Source organism: Excalfactoria chinensis, chromosome Z, assembly GCF_039878825.1.
Source record: "Excalfactoria chinensis isolate bCotChi1 chromosome Z, bCotChi1.hap2, whole genome shotgun sequence".
NCBI lineage: Eukaryota > Metazoa > Chordata > Aves > Galliformes > Phasianidae > Excalfactoria > Excalfactoria chinensis.
Genome location: NC_092857.1, coordinates 32,832,270 through 32,854,246, shown reverse-complemented (window position 1 = coordinate 32,854,246; position 21,977 = coordinate 32,832,270). Strand labels below are relative to the sequence as shown.

The following is a 21,977-nucleotide window of genomic DNA, read 5'->3' as shown; positions in this document are numbered from 1 at the left end:
GAATGAAGTTTAAATTCAGCATAAAAGATGATGATTTATAATTTCCATTAGATGTAAGGGACTTAGCACTGAAGGAAGAGATGGTCACCACAGATATTTGTTTATAAGAGAGGTCTCTGAATTTGTAAAACAGCATCAAAATAGGGGCTTTAACTCCCTTCTGTTCTTTTCTTCCTCATGCATTGTGTGAGCAGTGTGAAGAGTACCTTATCTTTGGGACAAGTTCTGTCAGTCTGCTATGGACCAAAAGATTTGGGAAGGACCTTCCGTAACTGGAAAAGAAAATCTTCATTAAGTAGGAGATAGGAACAGGGAAAGTAGTGAAAATGATGCTCGTAGAGAAACGGGGGTAATCTGAAGTCAAGAAGAACTGTCAGTGTGGAACTTTTTTTCGGTCATGAATATGACTTTTCTATATCTTCTTGGAAAGACAGTTTTATCTTTCTCCCTCATAGTTTATTTTTTTATTTATTTATTTATTTTTTTTCCCTCTCAATTTTTGTGAATGGATATCAACTCAAGTATCTCCAATACATTATGGCATAATTCTACATTAAAAAGCCACAGAGTTTTATCTGTATCTCTTTATATGACTTTCCAAAAATTTCATATTTGAAAGTGTTTGCTATAGATTCTGAAGATGAGCTGTTAATGCATTTTAGGATATTAATGTGATTGTGTGTGTTTGTCCTTAAGTTAAAATGCAATCATGAAAATTAAAATGACCACTTTACTCTGTGTTTTTCTGAAGAAAAAGTCTTTATGATATCTATTTCATTCCGTTCAGCGAGTTTGTGACCATATAACATGCCCTCCATGCTTGGGATTACTGTGTCCAGCATGATGATGCATGATCTGCAGGTTGGTGAACAGTGGAGGGAGGCAGAGTGAATATCAACTAAATGGCTAATTCAGAAGCTAGTTGATTGAAATCCAGTGCATGGGAAGAGGAAGTAAGGGCAGAAGTTTGGAGTCAGAGACATGAGTTAGCAGGGAATGAGTAGCTGGCCATCTCTTTCACTAGTCTGATTAAAAACATATCCTCGTGCATTGGGCCATTCAGAATACAAGACTGGCACATTTTCCTGACTAGTTTTTCGAAGTGGCTGTGGACAAGCTTGATAGAAAGCAGTTTTGGAAGGTAGCAGTTACAGTGCAATAACAAAGGCCCATAAGGCAGTAATAAGGGCCTTCAAGGGATTTAGAATAACAATTTGACATGGTGAAAAGCCTTATTGTTGCTTCAAGAAGACTGAAAATCCTCAAAAAAATTTACCAAAACTGATTTACAGAGAGTGAGGAAGAGAGAGAAGCATGTGTTTTTAGTGACCTTGGAATAGAACACTGGCTTTTGGGATTTGATGGGAATAGTTTGCAGACCAGGAGAAATAAAAAGCATGTGTAGTAAGCATACAGTTACATTTGGCTGAAATGAGAACAGAACATTAGCTCTTAAAGCTCTTTGCACTTCTTTTTGTAGCTACAAACATTGTGATTGTTGTTTGGTTGCCAGAGTTGTTCTTTTCAGTTGTAACAGTGTTCTTAAGGATCTGAAAATAAATGAGGGAACAGCTAGGCATAAATGATGTTGTATGTCCTCTTTTGATGTCGTTGGAGTGGTTTTTCTATTTTTGTTTGCTTCATACCAAAATATGGCTGTGCTACTAAGCTTTTTGTAATGGATAGTATGCCTCATAAAGGAAATGGGAGAGGTGGGAGAATAAGACTGCATATGCAGTGTTTATTGAGGAATGGCATTTTTCATTGGATATGTTTACCAGCTTATGTGGACTGCAACAAGATTAAAACTTGGAAGTGACCAATACTGTGGAAGCCATGTACTGGGACATTTTAATGCCTAGTGCCCAGTGTATTTGCACAGTTAAACAGGGAATCAGAGTTCTTCAGACTTTGCTGCTTAATAATTTTTTAATAATTGCTCTGAATAAGTTACTTCATTTTTCACATCTCTCTTTCTATGATAACAACTTCAGGAAAGGTGCTACAAGAATAAACTCTCCTCATCCTACCCCTCCCTTTCTGCTGTTGAGAGTTTTGACCGGTTATATCTGGAGATGTATCTTTACTGCTGGCTGAGGTCTCTGGTATTTAAGAGACAGAGGATGTTTAAGTATGATGAGAGTCCATCTGCCTGCTCCCTATGGATCATCAAGAAATGTTGGTGTTTCCTGTTCATTTTGTCTCTCAAAGCAATCAGAGATAGTCTGTAATATAATCAGAACAATGAGGTGGAGAAAACAATTGGAAGATATGCCTTTTATTTAGAATCGAGGATCAAGTGGAACTGCTTGATCACTTACTTTTAAATGCTGTAGATAGACCAGTATAGATATTAAGCTATGAAAACAGTTTCTATTATGGCTGTCAAAGACAGATGTTACAGTAGATTATACAAGACTCAGTGTTCCTGGTTTCTTTTTGACCTTCAACCTTTTAAAGGCTGTGGTACTGCCTTTGGCATAAAATCCCTACTGATAGAACATTTTATTTATTACATGTTATAATAAGGTAGTTGCAGTTGTATAAACATACTCTCCTGGCAGGTGTCACTGACTGCAGGAGAGTAGGATGGGGAGAGAAAGGGTGTGTGTGCGCGCATTCATTCTTTCTTGTCCACAGCATAAACAACTATTAGATGACCTGTGTTAAACTATAACAATGCTATCACTGAATTCTTTTTTACAGTTACTGAAAAAATTGCTAATGCAGTGCTAAAACTGCGCGATTACATTTAGCAGCACCTTGTGGTTGTAGCTGGGAGCCAACGGAAGCAGTGACTCAAGCATGTACACCTTTTCTGACATGAAATAGAGAATAAAACAAATAGTATAACATGGACTAGAAAAATCAAGAGTAGAAGATGTTACACACAGATGCAAGACCAACAGCTTTCACTCTTGCCTCAATACATGCTCAGTCAATTGTATAAGTTAACATAGTTCTGTGTTGGATTTTTTGTTGTTGTTGGAGAAAGAAACTCATTTAAACTTTTGCTATAGAGCTTGCAGGGGATAGCTCTTTTTTTTTCATTTATTTATTTATTTATTTCCCATTCAAATTAATTGTGTGGCACTGTATGATGGGATTTCCTTCTTTAGTTGTAGACTTTGTGGATAGAAACTATTGTACCTGTTAGTCTAGTTTGGACCAAGTACGTTGTAAAGGAACAGTGCTTCATTGAGCACCACTGGTTTGTAGAAATGTATGATGTGTGCTGAAATGCTGCACGAAAGTGAAAGTAAGTTCTGGGCTTGTAAAATAGATGCAATATGTGATTCTAAATTTGACTGGCAGTTACTGATCATGGTAGTTCTGGATTGTTAGAAGACAGCTTAGGGTAAAATTATAACTGCATTGACTTAAGCTTCATTCACTGGAGAATGTGCATCAGAATTTCTTGGAAGCTTCATAGAATGGCCTGGGTTGAAAAGGACCTAAACAATCATTTAGTTCCAACCCCCCTGCTATGTGCAGGGCCACCAACCACCAGACCAGGCTGCCCCCCTCCAGGGATGGGGCATCCACAACCATCTTGGGCAACCTGTTCCAGTGCGTCACCACCCTCTATGTGGAAAAACTTCCTCTTACTACCTTCACTGTCTCATTTTGAAACTATTCCCCCATGTCCTATCACTGTCCACCCTTGTAAACAGTTGTACCCCCTCCTGTATCCACTCCCTTCAAATACTGATTTTATTTTTATTATAAGTTTCTATTTGTATTATAAGTTTGGATCAGGACCTCTGTTATGTTGATGAGTGACTTTTTGGTATTTGTTTGTTTGAGTGGTGTGGACTTGCATTCTCCTTATGGGATCTCCCGAGGCTGTCAATGCATGTGTGATATAGTTTGATATCAGTCTGACTTAATTTCTGAATATCACTGTGTTCTTTGAAAATTAGCTTTAGATTTGGTAGGTGACCACCATCACTATCACTATGTATGTCTGGTGCTGTTTAGCTGATGTGGTGTCACTGTTCTGTCTTGGAAGAGATTCCAAGTGTTACACTGGGTGGGTCTGTAGGTAATGGTTCATTGAATCAACTTGAATTTTTAGGAAAAAAAATGTGTTGAGTGATTCATTCCCCTCCTTGTATTGCTATTTCTCCAGGGTGTGTATCCAACCTAGAGAATACAAACTGTGCTTTTACTGATGTCAGTATGGGTTTAGTCGACAGATGGTGAGGTATAGGTATGAGAAAAAGGAATATTCTCCAGTGTTGTTAGTCATGAAGTGGAGAGCATGACTATAGCATTTGGTGTTCTTTATTAGATGTCCTGCATAATGTCCATGGTGCAAATGATGACACTGGGAGATGACCTTCTGCAGCCTTCCCTAGAAGTGGAAAATGGTTTGCTTTTGGTTAATGTAACAGATAAATTATATAGTTAATATGTATACATAGGAAGCAAAGAAGGAATACATTTTATGTCAGTCCAATTTTGTAAACTCTGCTGTGATTTGGTAGGAAAAGTGGAAAATCATAGCTGAATTGTTTTAGATGGACAAAAATTGATACTTCCAGCTTGCCACTGAATTGTTATTTTCCCATTCCTTTTATATCTGAGAGTTAGACTTTCCTGACTGTGAAATAATATAAAAACTTATATTCATTTGTGTAAGTAAATTACTCATGTGGTGAGCATTTAGGGTGTATGGAACATGCATTTCCACAGCTGATAAGATGCAGATAGCCATGTGGGCGATACTCTTAATGCAGGCAGCTGCACATAAAAACAAATTGTAAAAAGGAGAAGGTATTGCAAAGGGTATTTCTACATCAGTTTTACTTGGGAATTTAAGATGAAATAGTGAAAGTCTGGACTATTTGTTAAAGTGAGTGGAAGGAGGTCATGGATGGAATTGTGTTTTTGCAAGTGAACAGAGGATTCACAGCGGTAGTTTTTCTGGCACATAGATACTAGCCGGTTTCAACAGTAACATTAAGGAATTGGAATTATGTGGATGAAGTAATAGGATGAAAAGCAATATGAGATTGGGAAAATGAAGAGGAAACTGCTTTTTATTTTTATTTTATCTTTTAATCTAAGGTGCTGTTCCAGCCTGGAACGGTGGGACAGAATATATCTTGCTGCTATTGATGCTTCTGGCATTGCTGATGCCTTGACTGAAAATGGGATAGTTTTTGAACACATGTTGCAATTATCTAATTTAAGAACACAACAGGTAATCTTGGCAGTTAGATAAGACAGCGTGTGGTGCTTTCCTAAGGAAGATGCTTTTGGGGCTGTGATAGTGCTTTGCTTTTAAAATCAGTGCTTAGCTGCGCTGTTTTCAGCACATTACATTGCAGGCTATAAATGGCAGTGTTACACTGTCCCTTGTGCTATTGCTCACACTAGATGCAATCTGTGGGTACTGATGGCAAAATCTCAATTGTTGCAGCTACCCTTATGATAGATAGATACTTTGTCACTGTACACATTAACCCCCCTCTCCCTTTTCCTCTCCCTTTTCCCCCATAGTATAAAATGTGGAAAGTAAGACTTCTGCAAATTACACAACTGTTCTGAATAGGAAGACAAGGTATCTTGAGTGCGAGCACTCTCTTTATAGAAGTAAGGAGGACTAATAGAAAATGATTAGCTGATACTTGAACTTTCATTTAATCATATTAGCTTTCTGCTTGCGGATTCCAATTACAGAGCACTTTCCAATATATTTTTCTTTCCACATCTGTTTACCATATGTTGTAAGAACCAGTGCATAGTAAAGTTGAATCAGGATGACTTTATCCTGTACAAATATGATTCACTCCCATGAAGAGTACCTGTGTTGAACTGTGTTTCTCTCTTGAAACCCTTGAACTACCCTCAATGGCTGACATTCAGTGCTGTGACTCCTTGAATTTTAGTGGAATTAAAATACTTGGAGTAAGCTTCTGCTTGCTCATCTTGTAATGAAGTGTTTAATAAGAAAGGGCACAATTGAAACATCTACTGTTAGTGTAGAGGATTTTGGTTTCCTCTTTATGACTTGCATCAAAAGCTCAAAAAAATATTTATTCTTAGGAATATGTGCTTATCGATTAAGAATATTTGAGCAAATGGCTTTTTAGGAAAGCAGCTTACTTGTGTAAGGCTTGCAAATAAATTTTTCTTGGAAACAAAATCTTCAATACAGTGCTCAAACAAATCAGGTAGGATATCTGTTAAGAAATCCTAATGCTGTCATTTTTGAGAGACCTAGCTAACCCCTGCTGTTGCACTGTACATATGTCTAAACATATTTAACTGCAGTGGCTTTTGAATATGACATTATTGTTCTGTGATAATATCAAGTCTTGTGCTGTGACTTAAGTATGTGTTGGATTTGCAGTGTTTTACTGTTTGAATTGAATGTTTACTTCTCTTTTATCCTTTGTTGTAGTAAAAGGACAAATTATGTATACTATTCAGAAAATTCCTACTTTAAACATTTTGTGATTATAGTTCAGTTTTTTAAGTGATCCCATGTAGCTTTTTAGATTCAAAACCAATCAACTAACAAATTAAAAGCAAACTTAAACAAAACAAAGGAAAACAGAAGTAACAAAAATGAGAAAACCAGCTTCAGAAGCCCCCAGACTTATATTAGTGGGAAAATAGCTGTTATATTTTAGTTGAGCTGGGTTTGGATTTTCCTTTGTAAAATCTAGCAAAATACAAGTCTTTGTGGAAAGAGCCATATCCTAACATGAGTGAGCACTTACCTTCTGTAAGCTATCACCACTGGCCAAATAATTTGAGGTTAATACTGTACTTACATTGAGCTGGTTTGAAATTATATCCAATTTCCTGTTCAACTGAATGATGAGATTTCACACTAACATGGTTCTTAAAGTGAAACTCTGTTCTTGTATACTGTTTTTAATTGCAGGATATTCTTTTTAAAGCAAACTATATGCTTCTCCATGAATCAAGCCTTTTTTTTTTCTTATCGATTGGAGGATGGTGGGTACCTATATGTGCCTAGTGTCCAAAAAGAGTTACAGAAATCAGAGGATTAATTATCAGGCTAAATTACAATTACAATTTACTGATAGAAAATAGCAGGGTGTAGATCATGCATACTTGATAGCTTTAGTAAATGGTGTGAGTTGGCTTATGGCTAAATCTTTCATTGGTACTGACAAGATGAAAGCTAAATTAAATCTAATGTACTTTTTCAGCCTCTGCTTTGTCATCAATTATTAGCTCACAAGGATGAACTTTCATACTGCAAACCTCTTTATGTGCATTTTTCCAGAGTACATTATGGTGATTTTTAGACCATAGCTTCAACCACACTGTGGAGTTCTACAGTGTTGATGTTAAGTTGGTTTTCTATCATCTTTCCGTACTTTCTTCCTCAATGTTAAGATGCTCAGCATATGCAACAGCTTTACATAAAGTTAGAGAGATGGTTTTCTGGAGGTAGAGACACAGTATGCTGTGTTCAGGATCCTGAGGACAGAGATGACTGAACTCAGCAGGATGTCCACAAATAAGGAGAAATGGTGATGATATACGCAACTTGTAGAAGAGAAGGCACAGAAAATACTGGCACTGAAGGTCCTAAAGCTTCACAGAGAACATATTGTAACTTATGTATGACCCAGACCCACAAAAATATGCATTTGTCACACTGCAGTATTCTAGTGTCTGGTCTGCTGCAGTGTCAAGATATTGTGACAAGAGAACAAAATAAATAAAACTCAGTAGAACACTGTATTTTGACCATAAGAGGAAACAGGTTCATCAAGATTCCAAAAAGAATTTTCATTGATCTCTCTTTTAAGTGTTTCTTATGTTGGTAGTAACCCTATTTATCTGAGTATAGAAAGCATGGGGGTAGAAGGAGGATTGCCTTCTTCTATCCATGTTACTGTTCCTTAAGATTAGAATGACTGTGGTCTGGAACTTGCATAAACCAGTAGCACAGGACATTAGCCAGTGATTGAAATTTTCACTTGGAGGGTATTGAGGTATTGAGTAATGAAAATAAGCAGTGTCCTTCCTACAGAGGCTTTTGTTGTTGTTGTTGTGGCCTAATCTCAAGGTCCAAGAGTCCAAATTTTTCTTTAATGTTCTTAGTAGTTAATTTACTACAACAGTTTACTCAACCAGGGTAAAAATGTGTAGATGCCGAGGATGGATAAGCTACTAGCCACTGAGAGTTTCATAGTGATACATGTGGTACCTATTAGGGGCTCCCGTGGGAAAATTTTGTTTTATTGAATGTGGAGAAAATTGTAATTCACAGGGTGATCAGAATACAATTGCTAGGTTAATGCAGTTTTTACTGGAAGATGGGAACTGAAGGTAGTATTTATTTTTTACTTTTTCCCTACATTTTGTTAAAATTAGTTCCTTAGGGAGGACAGGCCCAAATCAGTGCCATCAGTGATGGACAGAACACAAGATTTTGGTACTGGTATTTTCCATATGGGCCTTTTTCATAACCCATCAGCTGAGGTGCACAATGGCATGTGTTAATGCCTGCTCACAAATGTGGGAAGCTGAACTGGTTGTCTTGCTAGGTGAGATGCTAAAGGAAATCTCTGTAGAGAGGTCTTGGGAATAAAGTGAAGAAGCTCAAGGCACATGGCCTCATATCCATTTTAAAAAAGTAATTTAAAAAAAAAAAAAAATCTAGATGGAGTAGGTCTGCAGTTTTGAGAAAAAGTTTGTTTCTGTAATTCAGAGCAGTGTTTTGCTTACTAATAATGTCAGTTAGCTGTAAGGGAGTAAATCAGCCCCTTCTGCAGAGGGTGACAGCTCACTTATGTCCCATGCTCAAAACGTGTCAGTATAACACCTGGAGGGAGGTGAGCAAAGCAGAAACAGAAGCACAGCTACAGTCAGCTAGAGAGCATAAGCATCAGAAGGTAGAAAGAGTTGTTAACTCCATATGCAGAACAGTTGCTCACATGTGGAAAAGCTCTAGATTGAAAGAACTAAACAACAATTACCTACATGAGTTTAAATGGTATCAGATTCCAGTCATAACCCAATCTGAATTATTTCCTAGTAGTATGGTATGTCTTTAACTGTCTGACTCCACTAGTTTTACCTTTTTACTCTTCTCAGTGAAAATGTGGTGAAAAAGACCAGTGTTTTTGGTTATTACTTCTGTTCCATAGGAGAACCAGAACCAAATGACTGGCCACAAACTTGTGGATTGAGAATATTGAAAACGTTTAGTCTGATAAAATAATTATTTCAAGGATTTAGAGAATCCTAAAGGAGATGGAAAAAAACTGAAAGTTACCCTCAGATTGTCAATTTTGGTGTTGGTTTAGTGTCCTGGATGAGTTGGACAAACAGTTTTGGAGTCCTGACATCACATCTCTTGCACTATTGTGCATGTTTTGTAAGGGTAAAATGGGTTAGTGTTCACTGACAGCAAAGGCTGCCTGAACACCTGGGAGGAGTTATAGCTGTATTTCTTAGGCTGTTTCTGCAGTGAAGTATAGTCAGCAGGAGTAGAATTATGAATGCTTGTACGTCCCTGTGCACTTCTCTGGGGAGAGTGTTAGCTGAGAGTTGAGAAAAGCAAGTAGGAGAAAATAAGTACAGATCACTATGCAAGTGTAAGGCAGTTGTTTTCTCTGTCTCCATTAAAAATGATCCATTTAGGTAACTGTGATGAAATTACTGATGCTTAGGCCACTGTCAGACAAAGACTGTGGATTTGGATAAAACCTCCTCTGAATACTGTAGAAGTTGTGCACGTGCAATTTCTCCAAGGAAGGAATTGGGATATAAGGAATTAACATAAGCTGTTTTTTTTTTTTTGTTGGTTTTTTTTTTTTTTTTTTTTTTTTTTAAGGTTCACGGGCAAACTGAAGATGGTAAATACAGAAATGTATTGGCTTGAGGTGTCAAGAGGTTTTGAGTCTAATGGCATCATATAAGTAAAAATATTGTCTAGATAGTATCAGCAACTCAGCTACACAGAGAAGTTATGCTACTCTGTAGAAGAAGAGACATATTAATTAACTGAAATAGCCAATCTTCCAGCTTGCTGGATTCACAATGCGATTGCTTTGACTTTTAATGTTCATAAGTAGGTTAAGGTAGTGACTGATAGGTACTTAAAATGGAATTACAGTTCTACATTGTGCCATTTTAGATTGTTTTATGTCTTTCTCTACATTGACTGTCGTATGTTATTACTTTGTTCAGTGTAGGAAGTTATGTTGTCACTTGGTTTTCTTTGTAATGCTTACTTGATGCTTAATCTGCTTTTATTTTATCAAGATGTTTTCTTCCCTCCGTGCTCCCAGCCTTACAACCAGTCATTAATAAATGTAGTGAATAGCAGTCTCATGTTGAAAAGTAGCTCATTAAGAATTACAAAGTTACAAGCTACCTGCTTTTTAATTAAAAGGGAAAAGAAATGTCTGTCCAGTTAGAGAGTTCTGTATTATTTCATTGATTTTTCCTTTTCTGTAGATCTGTGTGCTTCTTCTCCAGCTCCCCTCTTGATGTTTTTCTTGGCTCTTAAGTCTTCAAGTAGGAGTAGGTAGTGCCAGCATGACATGGCATTCAAGTTCTGGGCTTATCTGACTTTGTCATGTATGTTGTGTTACTGGGCAGTGTACTTTCTGTGTGAACCCAGTTTCTCTAACCATAAAATGGGCAGCTCTACTATGTTTTTGTTGCTCATGTGTGAAATCTTTAATATGAAGAAGCTTAAGAGCTTTTGGCACTTAGAATTGTTCTTGAAAGAAAACGAAATCAGGTACAGTCTGTTGTTCTAACTAAAGTAAAACATTTCCTGAAAGAAAAAGACACTGCTAACTTCTTCATTCTCTGGACTCTACCCTGGAATAGAAAGGAGGTTTCATCTTTTATGCAGATCTAATAGGAATGTAAACAACTGGATGGAATCAAGATGTTCATTTTCTACTCTCATGAGGACTATACTACAATTTGAGTGGACTGTGATACTTTTTACCATTTTTACCACAGTGTCCTTGGTATATATACATAAATATTCTCCAGCAAGTACATTTTGGAGAGTGAGTTGTAAAAATGCTTGGTTGTTCTGTGTTTTCAACACTCCGTCCTTTTGTTGCTTTTCTTAGTCTTCCTCTTAATTATATTAAACTGGGACTTGCTTGGAGGACCTGGCTTGGAGTGAATCATTACTGTACAGCAGAGATCTTAATGTCCCACAACTTAAAACTAGTGGAAAGTCTCTTCCCACATTTGACAACCATGTGATTGATCTGCTCTGTCTACTGCTGGTAGACTTGATGTGTCTGAAGAGCACTGAATGTCCATGTGAATTACCCTGGTGAACAGCTAGGAAAGCATCTTCAGTTTCTGATGCACGTGACTCAACCTCTGCTAATAACAAAAATCTGTTCCTAAGAACTTGAATGGAATTCTGTTGTTGGAACAATTCCCTTTCATCATCCATCTCCAGTTCATTGTTCTCCTTCGAACCTTGCAACCCTTTCAGGAGATTATGTAGAGCAATGGAAAATATAGTGAGCCTGAGCACTTCTGTCCCAGGCCCAGTGGCGAATGTCTTTCTGTTGCTGGGGTGAAGGGTGTGCAGTGGTGGAGGGTCAGCCCTCTGACATGGACTAGAAGTGCAAGGTGTAGCAAAGGTTAGTCTTTTCCCAAGAGGCCAGTGGACCTGCACTACTATGTGAAGTTCAGCACTCTTAACCTTGTTGACCCCACTCAGTCTGTCCTTGACCAGCTTTGGGGATAAGTAGAGCTTTTCTGCCTTTCTCTGTTCCATCTACCTCTTAAATTTTCCTCAGTTAAGGACTCGCATTTTAGCCACAATTTCTGGCTTTTACTGCTTTTGTAGGAATGCTCCAGGAAGGCTTCGTGGAAAGGCTCCAGGGGGACCCTATAGCAGCCTTCCCGTACTGCTGGAAGACCACAGGAAAGCTGGGGAGAGGCCTTTTGTAAGGAATTGTAGTGAATGGACAGGCAGAAATGACTTTAAATGGTAGTTTTAGATTAGATATTAAGAAGTAATTCTTTACTGCGAGGGTGGTGAGACACTGGAACAGGTTGCCCAGTGAGGTTATGGATCCCCCTTCTCTGCAACCATTCAAGGCCAGGCTGGATGGGGCTTTGAGCAACCTGGTCTAGTGGGAGATGCCCCTGCTTTTATAGCTGGGTGGTTGGAAACAGATGATCTCAAAGGCCCCTTCCAACTAAAACTATTCTATGAAGTAGGGGAAACTTTTGTAAAGATTGAAGCAATTTACTGCCAGGAGTATGTAGTTTTGCAGGTTTTAATTACTCCACTTCACACAATGAATCAACCTTCCCTTTATCAAAACTGAAGTGTAAATTCTTCTATTCCTCTGCAATATTTTTTTGAGTCATGGCCTCTAATGAAATGATGTTGTGAGCTGCTTTTTTTTTTCCTGCATGTATGTCTGGTGTCATGCACTTCAACTTTTGTTCAAGATGATGAATTATTTGTTGTATTTCAAGGGGTTATTTATTCAGATAAAATACTTGGAGAAATGGCATGCCATAGGAGTATTGAGGAAACAAATACATATTTCTATGGGCAAAAGGAAATAATTGGAACTGAAGTGATAGAGAGTTCTCATTCACAAGGTTAAGTGATGGATTGTAAGAGGAGTTAGTCTCTTTCCTAAGCTATTAATTCTGTTAACGTGTTCTTTGTCAGTTTAGGCTTTGCTTTGTAGGGCTATTGGTTTGATGGGAGTGAGAGCTGAGAGTTCAGTACAAACCAGAATTCTTTGTTTCCCTGTGCTGATTTCAGTGTTAAAATGGCACAGAATAATCTTTGTTGAAACTATGAATACTTTTTGTTTTTCTCAGCCCTGGATTATTTGAACTTCAGAACTACAGTTTAATTTAGTGAAAAATATATGTATATATATAAATTAAACAAGGCTTGGCTTGTTTTAAGGGATCAAAATTTTTGTTGTCATTTTATCATGTAATGCCTGGAGGAACCATTTCTCAAGTGGCCATTTTCCTATTTCTAACTGAGGATCATTTAATGAGAACTAAAGAGCTATTGAAGAAATACAGGGACATGTAACTTTTCTTCTATAAGTATTTTTAAGTACCTGCTATTACAAGAATGTCCTAGTCAAATTCTGAAGTCAAGGAGTTTGCTGTTCAAACATATCAAGCCTTAGATTCCCAGCAGATCTTTGAGACTGTACAGCAGGACCAAGTTCCTACTTGATAAACTTGAACGTAGAATGAAAAGAAGTGTAAGCTTCCACCTCTTAAGACTTCTGAGGATTAGACTGAGATGTATTTATTGATGCTGCTCATTGTTCCCTACACCTCAACTATCTAAACCCACTACAGAGTTATACAAAATCTGCCTATTGTGCAACTGAAGTATTCTTTAGTTTTCATCTTTACAAATGCTTTTCTCTTTTCAGGGTTGTTTCGTAGTGACATTTTCACCCCTTTTCTGTTTTATTGATGTGTTCTTTGAAATGCTCTTAAAATAGTTTTGTAGAACCAGAACATCATATTATAGATTGAGGACTGGAGCACAGTTAACAAATCTGAACGTACTGTTGCCAGTGATTCTAAAAATGCCTGCTATTTCTGTCTAAATGCTGTAGCTAAATTTTGAAATATTCTGTAACAAAAATTATTTTTAGCACTTTGTAGGTGTTGGTATCTATTAGAAAGCACTTTACAGTCTTCACATCTGTAGAACTGAAACTGTTAAGCACCCCCAAGATGTTTTGTCAGGATTGTTAGCAAAGCTATCTATGTTCAGATATGCTTGCAACTTCGCAATTGAATTATGAAAATGTCACTGACAGGAAAACTGGGAAGAATGCTGTATGTTTATCTTCTATGAGAAACAACAACAGGCTACGGTTTACAGGGAAGCTGAGAAGCACAGTTCCCATTCTAGACTAGACATTTATCTTTGCTGAAAGTCTGGTTTCATTAGTTCCAAAGGTAAGATATTTTTATTTTTTTTCAGTTAGTTGTGAACCGTAACAGAATTCAGAGGTTGAGATGGGGCTTCTAGATGCTTGGACCGTACCGGGTGCTCAAAGCTGAGCCAGCAGCCAGATTCCAGACTGCTCTTCTTTAGAAAGATGACTTTAGAGATAAGTCCTGAATTTCCATCTGAGAGTAAAGTGGCTCATTTGAAAAGTAACGTTAACTGTGTTTTTTGTCTGTGCATGTGTAATCGTGTTCTGTTGATAAGCAGCATTATTTCTGTTCTCTTTATTTCTGTAGCATGGTCTCTTAGAGTTGTTTGGCTTTAGGGATTCAGTGAAATCGGTGGTCCTCATTTTTTTTTCTTTTGCCTTGCTTGCAGCCTGCTTGAATTTAGAGGTGTTGTTATACTTATGGAATCGCTCCCCTCTCACGCACCATTGAAGCCTATTCACCTTCCTAATCAGAAGTCTCTGACAGAGAGACTTTTTTTTTGCTTCTGAGCTGGAAAATATTTTTACTTAATAATATATAAGCAATCAAATATTATTTCAGTCAGTGGTTGTAGTCTTTTTTTTGTTTTGTTTTGTTTACTCTTTTGAAGAAAAAGACGAATTTGCAAATGTAGTTTTGTCTACTTTTTTTCCCAGGCATTCTTGAAAATGGAGTTGAAAGAGTGCAGAACAAATGGCTTTAATGCCTAGGAAAGCAGTTTGCTTTCTTAGACAAATCCCTAGACAAAATCTATCAAACGTATATTTGGACAGTGTTGTCACTTTATTTTTGTTACTGTTTTACAGATTACCAGCAGATTAGTAATACAAATAGAGTCCCATGAATGTAGCTTTTTTTTTTTTTTTTTTTTTTTTAAGGTGAGGATTTTTTAAAACCATTTGTTCACTTTGTGCTGGAATTGGCTTAGAACAAAATCAATTACTGGGGATTAGACCACGTACTGCTTTGAAGATTTTCTGCTTTTAAGTTCCAATCTATACTTCCTCTTCCCTTTTCCATCATGAGTTACGTTTGGCATTTAGAAAGTAATATCTTGTACTTACTAAAGGCAGAGAAATAAAAATTGAGTGTGCTATAGTAGAAATCTGAATTTTCTATGATCCTTCTTTACAGTGTATTCATCATTATGCTCATGTGGTAATCTGTTCTCTCGTTCTCTACCCCCCAAATGTTCAATGACAAAATAATATAATTGTTGTGCTAATTACCTGCATGCCAACAAATAAACATGTGCATTGCCTACGTGCAGCCCTTAGGCTGTGTTTATGCCCTGGGGTATACTTTACATTGTATTTATTGTAAAATGAATTGCCCAGAGACTTGACATCTCTGTGCTTACTGGTTATTTTTAGTTGAAAAGGTTTGTTGGGTTCTTAGGCAAGAAATGTTGAGTGAAAGCCAGAGCAAACAGACACATTCATATAAACATAGTGCAAATAATTAATTATTTTAACCCTAGCTGTACACTCCTATAGCTTTAAGTGTATATCATATTAATATAATATAGATGTTGTTTATATTAGGATACTATACTTTATTTCCCCATCTGCTCGTGGATGGTATTAACCAAACATATATGTAACACTATTTTTTTGTTTTCCTTCCCTTAGACTCACTCCGCATTTGCTAAAGTAGCAATGAAATATGGACTAGTATTCATGATCTTGTATGCAGCTGCTCTGAACAACATCAGGAAGGCTATCAAGTCTTCCTGATAGAAGCAGCATTTTTTGTATTTTCCAGTACACTAGATATGAAGAAAGAATCATTGTGATTAATACTGAATACTTGAGTAACAAGCAACTTGACATTCCTACTGACCTAAGTTAAAATGTTTTGCTGTCTGTCTGCAGACTGCAAAATGCAATAAAGGTATATAGTGGATATTGTTTAAGTGTAAAATGCTATTGCCACGGATAATCGGGTCATGCTAACTCTATTTTGCTGTTAGATATTAATTAATATTATATCAAATGTTCTTTTTCTTGTGAACAGCAACAGAATAGTGTAGCTTTCATGGTGTTGTGAAATCTCTGATCTGTTTCTTATTTTAAATACCTCATTTCACTGTCTTTGAAGAATGTCCTTTGCTACTTAGCTTTTGCTGGAATCTGCTACAACAGCCTCCAGCTTCAGCTCAGGAGCTGTTCCAGCCACTCTAAGGCTGATGAAAACGCATTTAATGTGGAACAGCCCTTTGCAAGAGAATTTTTCTGATATTATTCAAAGGATATGCTCAATAATGTTAAAAACCTTACAGTTGAAATAAATGATTTACTGATCAGTAAGATAACCTCAGAGAACCAAGAGATGGGATGGAAAATTCTTAGCCTTGGCTTGCGGTTTGACAGAGGTGTTCTGACATGAGTGTGACGTCACTTGAATTCAAGGGTAATTTTGATAGCTCTGAAAATGAGTTCTCGGAAACCAAGGGAAGTTGAGGGGGCAGACAGGTGGAAAGGGTTGAACTGTGAACCATCCTAGGCATTTCCATTAAATTATTTGTTCATAAAGGATTGCTGCACACATGTGAATTGCAGAATCCAGATCAGTGGTTTTGTGTACTTGACTCAAGAGGACAAACTCGGCACCATTTATAACGAAGATTAAGCTGGAAAGCTCGCAGGTGCCAAAGTATCTTTAGATGCCTGTAGTTTCTTGGGCTTCTAAGATCAGTTTTCTTCCTGGTGAAAGTCCTGAAATGGGTGGGATCTGTGGGTTTAATATGGCATTTCAAGGTCCTGTGGGTGATTAGTGGCTATCTGGTGTTGCTCTGTAATCTGTTATTTGAAGTGGAGTTTTTTTTTAATCCTGGCCCTCTTTTTTTTTTTCTTCAGACATTGTCAATTCTGTGCTCAAGGCATGAAAAATCAGAATTAAGAGGGCAAATGCAGGCTTTTAAGTTGGCTTTAATTTATCTTGTGTGTTTAACTGTGTAAAAATGTACCTTATTTTGACTGTTTTTGTTTGGAGTGGTTAAGAAACTCTATCTGCTGATCTCATAGTAGTGTTTAAAGGCTGGTGCTGAGCTAAGTCGCTGAGCGATACTTGGATATGGAAAACACTGTTGGATGTGACAGAAGATTTTCTGCTTCCTTTCTTCCTGTCTTGTGTATCTGTTTGATCTCCATTGATGAAGACGACAGAACCATAGAATTGTTGGAGCTGGGAGGGATCTTTAAAGATAGTCTAGTCCAACTCCCTTGCAGTGAACAGGAATCTAGAACAGTGCACAGAACCCTGTCCAACCTGACCATGAATGCCTCCAAGGATGGGATATCCACTACATCTACGGACAGCCCATGCCAGTGCCTTACCACCTGTACTGTAAAAAACTTAATGTCCAATCTAAATCTCCCCTCTTTTGCTTTGAAAACATTTCCCCTGATGACCATCACTAGCTACCATGGTTGACCTGTAGACATGTAGACACTTTATACAGAGAGTGTTACTCCCCAGCCTTGTTAGGATTCCCTTTTGTTGTGAAATGGTAGGAATGTAGGCAGTTCGGTATGTGGGGTAGGAAATTTAATGCAATTGTAAATACAATGCTGAAATCTTAATGTTAATTTTCCCTTAGATCTCTATAGGTAATTTTGCTTCAGTGTTCTGTGTGTTTCATGAAAGACTTGTCAGCATAAGTTATTAAGCAAATTGGAACACTGTATTCCTGGCATGAGCTTCCACTTAAACCATACTCAACCTAGTACTTTTAGCTAGCTGTTGTTTGAACCTGTCTAGCAATTTGTTAGTATTAATGGCTGAGATGTGCCCAAAACTAGGGTACAACACACGCCATCTTTCTTGCCTCATTTTGTAGAGTCAGAGCACTGGAGCCCACCAGCTGGGGTACCAAGCTAAAAGATTTTTCATGGAAATCGCAGCCAAGTACTTAAAGCTGGCTTGGTACTGTAGTCTGCTTTCATCTGAAAATTAATGCTGTTCATTTGTGACACTTATTTTGATGAAGATGATAATTAGCAGGAAACGTTAATGAGACAGTGACCAGTGTGAGCAAATTATAGGCAGGAATCTATAAAAACACCTGCAAGGCCCACTACATCTGTCCTGTAGGGTGCACAAAATGGGTGTGAATTGTAACAGTTATAATTCTGCATAGCCCTACTAGAAATGAACTGTCTTGACTTACTGTTTCTGACCATATTTTTCATCAAGGAATAAACACAAAGTGTTTGACCGGTGGAGTGGCAAACAAATCTCTTCTTAAAGCTATAAAACTAATGGTTATTACCACAGTTTTGTTATTGTAATCTGTGTGGGCCTCAGTGTTGTTACTATTACTTAAATACATCTTCATGTTTTGGTTTACAGCTGTTCTTCAGGTGTCAGTTATGTCTGACACAGTGCATGGGAATGTGTGCTTAAACATAATGCTTCACTTGTGCATTAAAGAAGCAAACTATTTGAAATAAATGGTTTAGTCCATTAATGTGAGCTGTAGACAAGGCATATTGCCCTGACAAGTAGAAGACATACATAATTTAGAACTTACAGACTCCTGCCCTGGCTTGCTGTAATTTTGTGTATGTCATTATGCTGATGTTACCAGCAGAACTGAGTTGTAAAGTGCATTGATGAGAGCTATGTGCTCACATCTATTTGTGATAATGAGCGTGATAGGGAACAGTACTGAACCAGGTACTGAAGTCACATAGAGAAGAAATCCTTGTTAATAAAATTGTCTCGATAATGCTGATGTTGTTACTGCAATTTTCATCTTAAAATGCACATTGATACTTTGTTTGTGGTCTCTGAAAGGCATGTTTTGTTTAAAAAGCATTAGGCAATGTACTTCTGACTATTCCTACAGTTCTTGAAGTGTTTTTTGTTTTTAATACAGCTAGGACTGCAGCTGAGTGTATGAATAGCCCTCTATCAGGGGAAATTAAATGACTAGGTAGTGCAGGTGAACACCTGAGATTTGCATATTACTGTAAGTCAGTACCCGTGCAGTGGCACATCTATGCACATATAAATATGCTTCCCCAGCATTTATGTTGAAATTGCATGAAAAATTGCTTCAGGGAATCTGGTCTATCTATGTTTAGCACATACATTTACAAGTACTTTAGATTAAAGCTTTCACTCATGGAAAAGATCCTGCATTCTGATGTAGTATCATGAACTCTGTATTGTTCTACACAAGAGATGAAATGTGCTTGTTCTGTGAGCACTGAACTCAATGAAATTTGCCTCTTTTATTTTTCTCTTCAGTTCTCTTGGGCCTTATAGTTCTCCTGAGATGAGACCATATACCGGTGGCTGCTTCCCATTGCACTGCAGTGATGATATTCTCTGGAACTGCTTTCTCAGTGAAGGAACTAATTTTTCACTGGATCTGTAGTAATCTGTAGGGTCTTAATTATTATTGAGACAGCATTGAAGTTGGGCCACCTATTCAAACCAGATACGGGAAAGAAAGGATTATTTCATCAACCCTTGGCTGTCCCAGACCACACAGATAATGTAGCTTACAGGAGGATCTGCTCCCTGATCTTCCCAGGCATGGACACAAGGCTCACCAGTCTGTAGTTCCTCGGGTCTTCATTTCTGCCCTTTGTAAAAACAGGAGTGATATTTCCCTTTTTCTAGTCACAGGGCACGTCACCGGACAGCCAAGATGTATCAGTCATTTCTTCTTTTTCTACACCACTACTCTATTTTTCCTTTTCTGTTACTTTTTGGTCTGTATCTTCTGTGATAGCAGTTAGGTGAACCACCTCTCTCTTCTCCTCTCACCAAACTGGGTGGTTGTTAGCTGCTGGCTAACTTACATATGCTGTTGCAGGAGCCCTGGTTGCCAGCTGTGATAGTTTTAAAACAAAAAAGGGTTTATGCCAGTGAGTCCTAATTCAGGCTGCACAGGCATGTTGCTTTTGCTGGTATATATATTAAAAGCCTACAAGAAAGGTGAGAATAATGTTCTAGCTTTCAACTTAGCTGCAGTCTACTATATATGCAATGTAATACAGTTTGTAGATATGCAATGTAATTCAGATTGTAGAATTTTCTGCCCATCTTTCAGTCTGGGAAGACACTCAGAATAATTTGCATGTACATTTTGTAACCCGTCATCGAAGTTTCAACAATGTCTGCAAGTATAACAAACTTCGTTTTCAGAACTGTGATGTGAAACTCTGATTTGCTAAAAGTTGTGCAAGTGTGAAAGAAGAGAGATATGAGGTAGAGAATAATATCTATATAGGTAGATAGATAGTCTGTTCAAGGGAAGACTGGATGTTGTGTTGAGGGACATGGCTTAGTGGGAGCTATTAGTAATAGGTGAATGGTTGGACTGGATAATCATTTAGGTCTTCCAACCTTGGTGATTCTATGATTCTATATGTATATTCTATATATACATACATACACATATATATACATGCGTGTGTGTGTGTATATATATACATATATACATATATACATATACACGTATATGTGTGTGTGTGTATATATATATATATATATACACACACACATATACGTATATATATATAAATATAAAGTCTGTCAGTGTTTTCTGCACCAATACAATTCTTGGTAAAATAGTGCTGTGACTTTTATTTCTTAAAATGGAAGGTGATTTCTGGCATGCCATTCAATGGAGCCTGAAATCTGTGAACCAAATATGTATTATTACAGTTTATAAATATCTGATGTTTAATCATTTTCTACTTTTGTAAGTGGCTTTCAGTGTCCTACATTTACATCTGTGTGGGCATTCAAACAACATCCCAAAGGCTTTTTCCTCAAGTTATCTTCTGATTCTGAAGAAGAAGGAGGGCTACTGCCCTGGCTGAAACGTTGTCAGTATATATTGCTATAATCCCTAACTGTGCTTAGGGCTGCTGTATTTACATTTTCAGATGCTGGTCAGCTCTCATAAGGAGGGATGTCAGTATGAAGTAATATTTCTTTGAGATTCTAAGATAAAATGCTTAATTTATAACTCAAAAGCTGCTTCTGTCTGAATCCACCTCTCAGTTTCAACCTATTATCTAAATATTTTCTTCAGAATCTTTTCAAATCTTATCTTATAAACTACAGGTCTTCTCTTCCTGCCAAGAGAGGCAAAATAAGTTCTTTGTTTTTAAGAGAACGGTGTTGATAACAAGTCAGGAAAAGATTATTTTTCCTTTGCTTTTCTTAAATTCTTCTCTCTTTTCATTGATTGTCTGGAGAAAACTGAGTAGCCAACTCAGTTGCAGCAGGTTAGCAAAGACTTGGAGTCTCCCTTATTTTTGACTTCCCTGTGCAGGGTTAATGCCAACAAAATAGGAGGTGAATAGTGAGGTAGCAGGAATAACTTACATTAATCTACGTTGCAATTAACTAGGCTTGCATTTCCTCAGAAGGCTGAGGTACTGATAGTACCCTGGAGAATGTGTTGGCAGTTTTATTCTTTTTTATTTTTTTTTTAATTTTGAGAGGCCTTATGATAGCCAGTGCTAAGTGCACTTCTGCCGTTGCAGTGTCTTCATATCCAGTGAGTCCACCAGGTGTTGATATCCCTTGGTTCTTGTGTTTAAAGAGACTGAAGGAACTGAAAAACTTGTATGTATTTTATGTATACACACTGCTCTCCCTAAACTGTAGGTTGTGTATTGACAGGAGCAATGTGCTTACAAAATTCATGTTGATGTATGCAAAGATGTGTCCTACTGTGTGTGTGCGTAATTTTGTAGTGGTGCTTTCATGAAAGTCTTGCTGCAGATTATTTGCTCACATATTCTGTTTTTAAATGTTCTTTGTTAAATACAGGCTTTTTCTCTGTTTCAGTGTGCAAGGATCCACCCTACAAAGTTGAAGAATCTGGTTATGCTGGTTTCATTTTGCCAATTGAGGTTTACTTCAAAAATAAGGTATGGAATTGCATATTTGTTCATTTAAAAGCGGAAAAAACAAACAAACAGCAACAACGTAACATCCAAGGAGAGAAGTAAAACTCAACCAAGCATATACATGTCTTCAAGTACATATATTTTAATTCACAAATACTG

The 21,977-nt window shown here is 37.4% G+C and overlaps 1 protein-coding gene across 1 annotated transcript in view; it reads left to right on the top strand.

The window, feature by feature from the left end:
• MLLT3 (MLLT3 super elongation complex subunit) overlaps nt 1–21,977 on the top strand; it is a 104,522-nt gene that overhangs the window by 34,553 nt on the left and 47,992 nt on the right. Inside the window, exon 3 of the mRNA XM_072359510.1 lies at nt 21,757–21,839. Within this exon, the coding sequence (XP_072215611.1) occupies nt 21,757–21,839 (83 nt within the window). The remainder of the gene's footprint in view (nt 1–21,756; nt 21,840–21,977) is intronic.